Source organism: Odocoileus virginianus, chromosome 29, assembly GCF_023699985.2.
Source record: "Odocoileus virginianus isolate 20LAN1187 ecotype Illinois chromosome 29, Ovbor_1.2, whole genome shotgun sequence".
Taxonomy (NCBI): Eukaryota; Metazoa; Chordata; class Mammalia; order Artiodactyla; family Cervidae; genus Odocoileus; species Odocoileus virginianus.
In genome coordinates, this window is record NC_069702.1 from 20,058,586 (window position 1) to 20,071,860 (window position 13,275).

The following is a 13,275-nucleotide window of genomic DNA, read 5'->3' on the forward strand; positions in this document are numbered from 1 at the left end:
CATGTTGCAAGTGTGTTTTCATGTCGTTTTATTTATACCTTTCTTCCTTCCAAAAAGGTTTGATCTAGCAAGTTAGATAAAGAATATCACAATAGGAGCTATAAATACTAATACATGTAAAATAGCATATTTATATATTAACAGATAATAAGGAATATATTACTAAATCAGAAATAGTTTGTATCATGGGAAGGAGAAAACAAATAGTCTAACATTAAGAACCAGTTGACTAGGACAAGATTGTTGTATTTCACTGTAATCTCTAGGTAAAAGGAAAACACAGTTGGTGATATAATTTTCACTATCAGAGGAGCAAAACCATACAAATTCTTCAAAGAATTAAATAAAATTTTTAAAAAATGTCCTGCAAGGACTTGGTAAATATGATCATGGAAACTGTTCTGTTTCCATTGTGTTTGCAACAAATACTGCTTGGTAAAAACTGCAGCCATTAGATTATTATAAATTAGCAAAGGTAATTCTTTAGGAGTAGAAAAGACAGAGATAAAAGGATTCAAGTCTTGTGCCTGGAAGTTGATTCAAGGCTAGCACCTAGACTAGGTGGAGATGGAAAATAAGTCTGTTAGATAATCTTTCGTAAATATCACGTTCCTCAATTGAGCCTTTGATAAGCACTAACTAGCTATGACAAATTCAAGGTTATCCTCTTTGAAGCAAGCCCGGAGGACTGGTATTCTGTGTTGAGGCTTGTTGGGCAAGGAGGTCTTTGTAGTTTCCGTGTTGCTAGCGTGCTCCAGGGAACACATTACTTAGGCCCAGATACAATCTTCAAAAAAGATAGATGAAACATTTGGCATAGCCAATGGTGTCTTGTTTCATTTGTCTTAAAATGCATTTTCCCATTATGGATACCCTAACTGGAGAAATCATTCTTTCAGTGATGTGCCGTCAAGATCCTATAACAAGACACCCTATCTATTCTGTCTACTTCTGGTGAATACATTTTAATACTATTTCTCCAAACTTTAAAAAATCGACAAATTTTTCTAAGATTAACACTTGAAAAATGTGTACATGCTTCCCACATTATGTTCTCATGAAAGTGGAATTAATCCTTTTACAGTTCTCCTATGACTTTGTCGAGCTATGGGTTGGGAAGATTACCTGGAGGAGAAAATGGTAACCCACTCCAGTGTTCTTGCCTGGAGAATTCCATGGACAGAGGAGCACGGTGGGGTAGCAAAGAATTGGATGTGACTGAGCACATAAGCACATATGACTTTATATTGAACACTGGTGCTCAGAACAGCCATAACTTATACAAGGCTGAATGAGTGGTTCCCTGGGTCGTTTTGCAAATTCTGACACTTCTAATCATTTTGCTAGTTTGTGTGTAACAGGTTCTAGCAAGATAGGAATTGGTGTGTTCATCAATCATAAAGGCAAAAGTTAGGCATCACTGTTTTTTAGTAAATCTTTTCTTAAAGGGCTAAGCTGCTATGCTGCTTGGCAGAAGCAGGGCTGGCTCAGTGACCTAAGTTTATGACAAGCCGCTCAAAAGATTAGTGGTTTCATAAGGACTTTTTCTTGTGTGAAGGCTAAGCCCTGAGTCAGGCAGTGCTTCATTTCAGTTAAATTGTGTTTAGATACTTAACTTGATGTGGCAGTCAGCTTCCTTTTTCTCTATCGCCTTTTAAAAAGGTAGAAATGATGCCTTGTTTTTTCCCAAAGGAATACCTTAAAAATCTTTTTCAGATACAGTGCCAAGTGGATGGCTTCTTGTCCTTCCTGTCATGGAAGTTCATGAGGGGATTGCTGCTATCTGTGTTGGCCAGATTGGGTCCGATCTCTTTTTAACAGGATCAGGCCATCCCAGAATTGGATGGAACCAAGCAAGGCAGCCAGACAGCCTTGTGCCTGGGCTTCTTCTCAGCCCTCCTGTGCTCATAATAAATCCTTGATAAACCTTGACATCTTCAGAGAGTTGTAAGTGTGAAAAGAGGAGATGAGAAGATAAGCCAAGTGTAACCACGGAGTTGGTAGATTCATCTAGGGCTTGAGTGGAGAGATGTCACCTGCCATGATTTGATTGGGTTTTACAGTGAGATGCTATTCCTTTAGCCACTTTATAGCCTGTATTCAGAAATGGGTCCATGGTTTGGCAGCTGGTTGATTTGAGTGCGTTGGCAAGTTCTCTAAATTCTCTGCTCCTCCTTCATTTCTATCAATCCTAGAGGTAACCCCTGTAGTAATGTTGTGAAGTTTTGTGATTGATGCTCTTATCCTCGGTTCCGTGCTTGGCAGGCCACTTACCTGTCTTGTGCTGAACTGTCTTTCCTTGGAGAGATCTGCCCCCACCACCCAGCCATGGTCACTCCCCGTTGCTGGCTCCCACCACAAATTTCTTCACAGCACTCTGTGGTTAGTAATTACTTTCTTTATGACTTGTTTTCCCTCCTCTAGACGCCATGCTGTGCCCCTTCTGCTCACATAGCACCTTAACTCCTAGCCCAGTACCTGGCATTTAGTGGGCACTCAGGAGTGTTTGAATGGATGAATGAGTGAATGAGTGAACAAACTAATCAATTAGTGGAATAGGAAAACATATTTCCCTCCACTGGAAAAAGGATCTCCCTTCTTGGGAAGGAGTGTGAGCTTGGGTTGGGACTTGTTGCATCGTGCCTGGGACTTATTTATTTATTTTTTTTTTTGGCAGTCAATGGATCCAGGTGTGCCCTCTATGTAATTTAGTTGAGTTCTGAATCTGCTAGAACAGTTCCGCATAATATGACCTAATATGTTTCCTGCCTCGGGATTTGCCCAAAATGAACAGGTTTATTAGGACTTGGCTGCAAGGAACCCAAAATGAAACTGATGATTGAATTACATGACAAATGACTATTGTGGGTAGAATGCAATTTTCTCTCCCTTAAGGGGCTGGTCTTTATTCTATCTTTCTTTGCCAGGTAATTACTGACACTGGCATTTGAAGTTATAAAAAAGATTAAGTACATATTTAGCAATCCACGATTCAGGAAGGAAGCATGCATAGTGACACCAAGCTTTGGCTTCTCAAATGGGGTCAAGTGGCAGCAACAAACTCTGCAAAGAGGTCACACACATCGTACCACACATACGTATTCCTGTCTGTCTCTCACAGACAGACAGACAGACACACACACACACACACCCCTGCGTGTGCACCTGCACACACACTCGTTCTTTGTTATTTGAATGGCTTTTCCCCTGTACCCTATTGCATGCATGTTCCCCTCATATTTTACTGCTTTTTGCTCACTAGGTGAATCCTCCAACTGTACATTCCTCTGCCTCTTCCCTAAAAAGCACTTTTTAAGTGTACAGTAAGAATCTTTCACCAGATATACTTTGCTGTGTGTCAGAATCACCTGGGGAGCACTTATTATGACATTTGGGACCATAGACCGCAGAAACCATTTGAAGTTGATGGATTTTTATGTAACTTAAGATTATGGAAGTAGAAGAAGCAAAGGAAATAGGGATGAAGGATTTTTATTTTTATTTAGTTTCATTGAGGTGCAGTTGACATATAACCTTGTATTAGTTTTAAGTGTACAGCATAATGATTCATTGCTTATGTACATGGAAAAATGATCACCACGGTAAGTCTAGTTAACATCTGTCACCTTTCATAGTTACAAAATTTTTATCTTGCATTAACTTTTAAGATCTCTTAGCAACTGCAATGCAGTATTATTAACTGAAGTCACCATCCTTCCTGGACATTACATTCCCATGACTTATTTTATAACTGGAAGTTTCTACCTTTTGACCCCCTCTTACCCATTTTGCTCATCCCCCGGTGAAGAATTTAAAATATCCCTCAATTTGGCCTGAAGTGCTTTGAATTCTGAAGAAAGAGGCATTTTCTTTGAGTGACAAGCATATTATCAAATAGATAGCATCTTCTAAACTGATAACTTTAGTGCTGTGTGGAAGATAGCTTCTTTGAAGGCTCAATTTTTTAAACACTTAGGTATTTCATTAGTGACTTTAGGGTGATCTGTGAATGTAGAAGGGGGGAAAAGGTCATCTAATGCTCCAGTTTAAAGAACTCAGTGGAATATATGCCAGACAAATAGAGAAGAGAAAGAAGGTTGTGTGTGCTTTTTCCCCTTGACTGTATGAGAATTGTTCATTCCCTCCTGTTTGTAATTTTCCTCCTGTTAAGTATGAAGACATCTGTTCATTTAAAATTTTATAATATGCTCTGCTAAAACAAATTACCACTGTTGGAAAAAAAAAAAAAAAGGTGGTTCTTAGACTTGTAGGTAAGATGCCATTTAATTTTCAGGTAATTAATCTCAGAAAATGTTATTGTGGTACTTTTTGAAAAGGAGCTGATAAGTTAGTAAAGCATGGATATAGGATTTTCATCTGGAAATTCACTGGGACTGTCCTCCTTTGGAGCTTTAACTTAAGGACCACACTAGCAATGAATCAGCCTGTGTGCCTTTTGTGATACCAGCGTCTCAATTTACTTAGATGGCTAAGTGTTTGGCAATGTTTGGCTGGAAAGGAAGAATAAAAGAACACCCTTAACTTACATCATGATAACTGCCCCCTATGTATTGATTGTGGAGTTGTTTTTTGGACTTAGTAACTATTTTAAAAGTCAAGAGGCTAACATTTATCTATAACATGTGCATTGCTTTTAATACTAATTTATCTTAAGTGTGTGGCTGTAGCACGATGTAGTCACAAACCAGGCAACAGCATTACAGGGAGATTGCCATGTGAAAGAATTTGATTGTAAACATTAGCACTGACTCAGGAGTGCAAAAGAAACAGACATGAGCCAAATGGAGGTCAGATACCAAAAAGGAATATCCAATGCTTCTTTTGGTGGGAACTCATGTCATATGTGGAAGTCAGGAAAGTGGTTAGGGGCTGAGTAGGAAGTGATGGTGTATTTCTTTCAAATAGTTGTTTGTACTTAGACGAATGAGATCGGGAATGATAGAAGTAGAAAAATCAAGAAGGTGGGCCTAAAGAAAAAGAATTAGGAAAATGATGCTCTGACTTGAGATCTGTGCATCTTCACCTCCCAGAAGAAAACCAGTAGGTTCCTATTTTAGTCCAGAGAACATTAGTTGTATGCGGTTCCTATTATATGGAATTCCCTCAATAGCTCATTGAAAATATCATTATGGTAGTTTCATGGCCCAACTTGAGTCACACTCTCAAGAGCAGCCCAAGGAAAGAACTAAATCTTACAGGTCTGAAAAGACACCATATGTATATGTGTCTTTTAAATTGTTAGAGCAAAGCTGAATCCTCTAACTGCCGTCCACCAAGGCGGCTGTCCAGCATCAAAGTAAAAGCATCGAGTACAGTCTCTGAGTTTGTGGCGCGGTGCGAGGAGGTCATCCTTTGCTTGTTTCCTGGCAGACGTATCGGAAGAATGTCCAGCAGATGATCCAGTGTCTGATCCGCAAGCTGGCCGCTCTCAGCCAGTACGAAGAGGTGCTGGCCAAAATCAGTTCCACGTCGACGGATCGACTCACAGTCCTCAAGACCAAGCCACAGTCCATCCAAAGGGACATCATCACGGTCTGCAGTGACCCTTACACGTTGGCCCAGCAGCTGACTCACATAGAGCTGGTGAGGCCTTTGTCATACTTGTCCTTTATAACCCAGACTTGGTTTGCTGTGGTAACCAGATAGCATGTTTCTCAGCAGTAATGTCAAGGGAGAGGTGAAAATAATCCAAATGGGAGCTAATCTATGAAATAGCTGCAACATGTTTTGTTTAGATATTTGCGTATGACTGTTTCTGATATTCTGAGAATTCACTTTAAAATAAATACTAAGCAAGAGCGAAGAGGTTATTGATCTTCCTCATGTTCCCCCTCTAATGAATTTTTCTGTAACTTTCTCAGCCTTTTATTTTCTAGTATACATTGATCCAAGCAGAAAACTGTCTCTGCTCAGATCTTAAAGATGATGATGGTTTTGAAGGTTAAAGGCTCATTTTACAAGCTGCCTGTTAAAAATGAGGATAGTGGCAGAAAGTAATAGAATGGAAAGACCATTCCTTCTCCCTTTCTTCAATACTGTTGACCTGCTGGGTTTGTGTTTCAGGAGAGGCTCAATTACATTGGCCCAGAAGAATTTGTTCAGGCCTTTGTGCAGAAGGACCCTTTGGACAATGACAAGGTAATGGGTCTACCCAGAGGTTATCTCCCGAATTGGAAATGGAATTCTTTAGTCCATGATAGTGGGTATGAGAGACAGAAATTGGAACAATTTTGTTTTAGGTTTTAGAGATCAGGAAGTTGTTGTTTTTTTAATTTATGTGACTCTGTTTATTGCGATATTTGTTTTATTGCGGTAGTCTGGAGCCAAACCCACAATATCTCTGAGGTATGCCTGGACTTTGTGCACGAGCCTTTTTTTTTTTTTTTTGGATCATCCTACACAGCATGTGGGATCTTAGTTCCTCAACCAGGGATCGAACCCATGCCCCCTGCAGTGGAAGCACAGAGTCTTAATCCTAACTACTAGACCACCAGGAAAGTCCCTCAGAAAGATTTTTTTTTTCCAGCCATGTCTGAGTCATCGCATTTTTATTCTTGAGTCTGATCTCCAAGTGCCATAACAGAATTCTTACCCTATCACCAACTTTTATCCTCTTTTTCTCCTTATTGGGAAATTTAATAAGCAAGTAGATGCAAGCATCTGTGGTGATGAAGGTGGGAGATAAAGGATAATGGTTTTAGCAGATTAAGTCAGAGAGAAAATACGAGAGGATGCTCGGCTCATGATTCAGCAGCAGCAGGGGCGGTAAAGACAGGATGCATGTCCAGTGTGCTAAGGACAGGTCTTCGCTGCTCTGCCTCTTGTTTTAAGGTGAATCCCTCACGACAGGTTAATTGCCTGAGTAAGTCCATATAGTCAGAAACTGATGGTACGCACGGCTGTAAGATCAGCGTACACACACACAAGAAACTTTTCCTCTCGTTACCTCCAGAAGTATTAGGCAAAGATGGTATCACCCACTAATGAGAGCTCCTCTTTCAGAGTAGGGGCAGCAGCTGTTTTCCGGCCTTAGAATAGTTTCGCTCAGTACAGGAAGTGAAGATCAGGTTTTGCAATAGAGGCTAGTGGACTTTTTTGTTTGCCTCACTTGGAAGGAAGGAAAGAGGGGTGTAATTAGCCTGTTTAAGCTTGGCCTTGAACTCTGAGATGAGCTTAACTTCTTTTTGCTTTTGAACAATGTGTCGTCACTCTCCAAAAACCAGGATGGTGTAAACTTCCTCTTTACCTACCTTGGAAGATACTAGTGTTTGCTACACAGTGTTCCAAAATTGTCTCCTAGACCTAAGGGAAAATTTTCTAGACCTCTGCACTCTCAGCTTCTCCATGCTATGTGAATAGCAGTAGGTATTCACACCCCTATTAATTGGTCAAGATTGTTTTAGAGTGCAGTCAAGACATATATAATATATATATATATGCATATATATATATATATATATTATATATGCTGCTGTTGCTGCTAAGTTGCTTCAGTCATGTCCGACTCTGTGCATCCCCATAGACAGCAGCCCACCAGGCTCCCCCATCCCTGGGATTCTCCAGGCAATAATACTGGAGGGGGTTGCCATTATATATATATATAATTTTTTGGAATGGTGCTTCTGAGAACCATTCTCATCCAGACTAATTTGGTTTCCTGGGAGAGAAGGCACTGTCATGAATGCAGCAGAATAGGATTTTAGATCTTCAGGTTTTCACAGGACTATACTAAGAGACCGATATTTCTGTCTTGAGAGTCATGGGCTTCCCAGGTGGCACTAGTGGTGAAGAACCCGTCTGCCAATCCTGGAGATCTAAGACATGCATGTTCGATCCCTGGATCAGGAAGGTCCCCTGGAGGAGGGCCTGGAAACCCACTGCAGTATTCTTGCCTGGGAAATTCCATGGACAGAGGAGCCTTGCAGGCTGCAGACCATGAATGTCCCAAAGAGTTGGGCAGGACTGAAGTGACATAGCACACACACATGCAGGAGAGTCAAGACTATTAGTGATTTGTTCTCTTTTTCCCCTCCCTGCTGCTCCCGCACATCCTCAAAAGTCTTCCTAATTCGTAAACTGAGAATAAAGGCCCATATCTGACAAAAACAAGAGCCTCATACGCCCTTTTTTCCTTCAACTCATCTGCTCATTTTCCTTTCTCAATAGAGTTGCTACAGTGAACGGAAGAAAACACGGAACTTAGAAGCCTACGTAGAATGGTTTAATCGCCTCAGCTACTTGGTTGCTACAGAAATCTGCATGGTGAGAAAATGAATTTTTCTCCCAGCCCTCTATCTTAATTTTTCATACTTCCTTTATATTTGTTGGGCCTACATGTTGGACAACTGCTCTCTTTTTCTCGTTCTATACAGCCTGTCAAGAAGAAGCATCGAGCAAGGATGATTGAGTATTTCATTGACGTGGCTCGGGAGTGTTTTAACATTGGCAACTTCAATTCCTTGATGGCAATAATCTGTGAGTGTTTTCTGAGAGATACGTGTCCTTTGTTTGTATAGGTTCTGCGAAATGGACCCACTAAGAATTAGCAAATTGTACAGTTTTGTTAATGAAAACTGTACTCATTAATCCAGACTTGTTTCAGAATGATCAGAAAGCTTTAAAAATACAAACTGACACAAATATGTTTAATCTTTTATAAGTGTATAAGAATCCATGGAATATGTTTAGTTAGTTTATCTTCATCTGAATATTTATCTATAAAAGATATTTGCCTAAATTAAGGATTTTAGAAAGCATTTGAGCAGCTTGTGTATTGAGCATTATAGAAACATGTGATCTGAGAGTAAATCAAGTGATTCCACTGGTAAGACAAGAGGGTGGCCTGAGAAACTGGAACATTTTCTGACTACCTGTGTTCCTAGTACTAGTCATCTGCTGACCTCATTAGCCTCACAAGGGTTTTTAGTGCCAGAGACTATTCATTCAGTAAACACAGGGCATGGGGGTAACACTGTGTCTTGTTTTTTTCCAGTTTACACCTGTTTTCTTGCTATGATTATTGATAATGACTGTTTTATTTAAAATGTCCTAATTTATATGATAAACGATATGGCTATCTTACACATTATAAGTACTCAGTAAATGTATGAATATTTACCTGGCTCTTTAGAATCAGGGTCAGTTTGAAGCCAGAGAATCTACTGAATTTAATTCAATAATTTTAATGTTAATAACTCCCCTCACGAATCCCTTTTTCTCTTAAAAAAATTTTTTTTCCTCTTCGTTTCCCCCATAAAAATAACTGGTGTATCTTCAGCTTATTATCTGGTTTACTGCACAAAAATAGTGAACAGAAAGGTCATCTAAATCAGGGACTTGAAAGGTCCACAGTCTAGGTAATAGGAGATTACCTAATTTCCCTCTTGTGCTGTTAAGAAAATGTCAGGGCAATTTATATCACAGGAGAAAGTATTTGTAATACATCTAGCTGAAAACTTGTATTCAAACTCTATAAAAGACCCTACAGAGCAACACTATGTAGACAAATAACCCAATGAAAACAAGGGCAAAATACATGAACAATTCATAAAAGAAGATATACTGATGGACAGACAGTATATGAAAAGAAGCTCTATGTCACTAGTCATTAAAATTAGAATCACAGTGAAATACATTTCACACACTGGAGTGACTGAAATTAAGAAGACTGGTTGAACCAAATATTGTGAGGATTATGGACCAAGTAGAATTCTCAGACCTGGGTGGGGTTGTGAAATGGGCCCACTACTTTGGAAAATCGTTTGGCAAGTTTTTTGTTTTTGTTTTTTTAAAATAAAGCTAACTTCCTTTCACTTAGTAATGAACACTTTTTCAGAATGTACCTTAGAATGACTTCTCTGATTTCTCTGTTTCCACTTTCTTTTTCTCGCCTCCCATTGTAATCGGAAGCTGGCATGAACATGAGCCCGGTCTCTCGACTGAAAAAAACTTGGGCCAAAGTGAAGACTGCCAAGTTCGATGTTCTTGAGGTATGTGAAGCGGATCTCTTGCTGTTAAGTAACATTTTGCCCCCGGAATTATTTGGACTTCTTGAATCCAGCATTTAAAGTATGATCTCATAAACTTTCTGCAGGTGAGAAGTGTGTAGTTAATATTCTCCTCTCTTTTGTCTACAGCATCAAATGGACCCTTCGAGCAATTTCTATAATTATCGAACAGCTCTTCGTGGGGCAGCGCAAAGGTCTTTAACTGCTCATAGCAGCAGAGAGAAGGTATGTGTTTAAACAAGTTTTATTTATGGCATAGTTGCAACGTGTTGCACTGAAATGCACTGTGTGTGCATGCGTGCTAAGTCGTTTCAGTTGTGTCTGACTCTTTGCGAACACTCCTCTGTCCATGGGGATTCTCCAGGCAAGAATATTGGAGTGGCTTGCCATCCCCTCTTCTAAGGGATCTTTTCCACCCAGAGACTGAACCCATGTCTCCTGCAGCTCCTGCCTTACAGGCAGACTCTTTACCACTGAGCCTCCGGAGAAGCCCTGAAATGCTCTGTACTCAGCTTTTACCTGTTTAGATCTAAGAAAGAAAGTTCATATGCTGTAGACATGTTTGTCACTTGCCACATAGGGAGGGGGGATGCTAAAGAAGGAGGAAAGGGGAAGGTAACTTGGTAGAGAGCTTTGCAAATGTTATTATTATGTTATTTAAATGATTATTTTGTAATGTGTCATAGTTGTGTTTCAAGCAATAAATTAAGTCCTACGTTAAGATGACTAATGGCATTAGAGAGTAATTTGATTTAATGGAATACAGACATTTAAGCTCAGCACAAGGTAGCTGACTTAATGTAATCTTTTAAAGAATTAGCTTACCTCCCATGGTTAAGTCATTTATTTTCAGAAAGTAGGTTAGTTGCTGTAGCATTAGGCCTGCTGTTACTAATTGGGTATGTGGGTGGCAGAGAAAGTGCCAGGATGATGTCTGAGAAATGAATGGTCTTCACTCTACCTGCCCTGCCCTTAAATAGTTTCACACTGTCCTGGATCAGCCTTGCTCCTGACTTGGAAGGGCCTTTACCCACATTTCATACATGGGAAGCAGGAGATCATGTTATTTGAGAAGTAAATACAGTAAATGGGCTAATTAAGGTTGCTTGGTGAAAACTATTTTCTGCTTAGGTTCTACCCATCTTTTAACTTGAACTGTATGCTCCAACAAATTAAAGAAAATGAGGATACAAAATTTTAGGCCTTCTTAGTCACTTACCCTCAAAAGCTTCAGCCTCCATGATCTAAAATGAAAACAAATGCAAAAAGAAACCCCACCTTTTAAGCACACTAAATTGCTTCTCACCAAAATCTAAAATATTGGTTCTGATCATGTTTGAGAGCTATTATAAATACATTAACTTTTTATATAAAGCAGCAAGGTCACAGTAGGGATGAGGCAGAGAAAACTATCTCAATGTAGCCCAAAGGAGTATATGAGCTTTTATTATCATTTTCTTTTAATGTTTATTTATTTGGCTGCTCCAGGTCTTAGTTGTGGCATGTGGTATCTACTTCCCTGACCAGGGATCAAACCCAGGTCCCCTGTATTGGGAGGGTGGTGTCTCAACCAGGGGACCACCAGAGAAGTCCCTGTATGAGCTTTTAAGTACTGCTTTTCCACACCTCAGTACTCCATGACGAGATTGAGAAAAATCTAATCAGAAGCTTTTTTAAGCTTCAGAAAATGAGCACACTTGTGGGAGGATACCAGTGCCCTGAAGGTGCAAGGCTTTCTCTGCAGGACGTCTGTGAGTTAGAGGGGTCTCTGTCCTAGGGAGGAAGCGACTGTAGAATCATCTCTCTTCGTCGGGAGCTGGCTGCATTTGTACAGGTCCAGTCAGTTGCTCGGGCGTGTCCGACTCACTGTGACCCCATGGACTGTAGCCCACCAGGCTCCGCTGTCCATGGGATTTTCCAGGCAAGAATACTGGAGTGGGCTGTTAGTTCCTCCTCCAGGGGTTCTTCCCAACCCAGGGATCGAACCCGAGTCTCCTGTGTCTCCTGCGTTGGAGGGCAGGTTCTTTACCACTAAACCACCTGGGAAGCCCCTAGCCTGGAGCTGCAGCACTGGCCAGCCCCCCAGCTAAGATCTCAGTGAATGTTATACCTGTGGGACTCTGATAGCTTTTTCCAGAAAAACAGTATTTACCCTTTCTGTCATTGAATAAATTCTGTTGACTTTAATTTCATTGTTTTCTTAAACCAGTTCTGTCTGAGCATATGGATTGTATTCTCCAGTTCATAAAACAAATGGTATCACCACCAATTTTTTTTTAAATATGACATTTCTCGTTCACAGTTGCCCTCCAAGTCTGTGAATGAAAGCATTTGGGGGACAAGAGCCATCTTTGATTCAAGAGAATTGGGATCCTTTTTTTCTTTTTTTGAAGTGAGGGTAAACTCTGAGTTATTGCCTGTTTTAAAGTCTTCCTGGCAACACGGCTAGAGTAATGCAATCTTTGATAATTCTTTGAATTGTGTTTATGTGGCCAATGTGGTTTCTCTGTAGGAACCACATTAGAACAGATTAAATCTATCTGTCACATAGGGGCCGTTAAATGATCCTTAAGTAGCTGTTTTTCCTATGAGTCCTTGTGTCTCCTGGTTTTTAACCACTCATGCGAGTGTATGGTTTTAAATACTGTCACCATCCCATTTCTGATCGTGGGAACTTACTCCTCCTCATCACCATTCATTTCTAGGTGTGGAACTGATAACTCCTTTAAGGTGTAGCTGCCAAGTTTCTCAATTTAGAATATTGTGAAGGGGAATTAGGAAGCATTACTACTTGAGAGGTTTTCCCACTAAAGCCTTCATTGAAAGACTTCTCAGAAACCAAACTTTTGTTCCTGTTAGTAGCCTGTATGTCTACCTTAGCTCTGGAAATCCAGAGTCCTTGTAGTCTGATTTTTACTGTGGTGGATTTGCATAGGGGCTGCCGATCTGAAGGGAACCATTCATGAGGAAATGAGAAGGTGAAGGAGATTGTGAGACTGCTCTGTCTAGCATATGGGCGTCAGGAACAGAGCAGGAATAATGAGGGCCATTATTTCTGTTGCTGCATCTTGGAAACGTAGTTCTGACAATCAATAGTGGATCAGTCCAGCAATTCCACTTTTGGGTACTTATCCAAGTATATAAAAAACACTATATAATTCAGAAAGATATATGTACCCCGTGTTCATTGCAGCATTATTTACAAAGCCAAGATATGAAAACAATCTTGTCCACTGATGGATGAAGA

The 13,275-nt window shown here is 40.2% G+C and overlaps 1 protein-coding gene across 1 annotated transcript in view; it reads left to right on the top strand.

The window, feature by feature from the left end:
• Positions 1-13,275, top strand: part of RASGEF1B (RasGEF domain family member 1B) — a 621,423-nt gene that overhangs the window by 598,230 nt on the left and 9,918 nt on the right. The window contains 6 exon segments of the mRNA XM_070458246.1: positions 5,392-5,604; positions 6,085-6,159; positions 8,188-8,283; positions 8,394-8,496; positions 9,931-10,010; positions 10,158-10,253. Of these exon segments, the coding sequence (XP_070314347.1) occupies positions 5,392-5,604; positions 6,085-6,159; positions 8,188-8,283; positions 8,394-8,496; positions 9,931-10,010; positions 10,158-10,253 (663 nt within the window).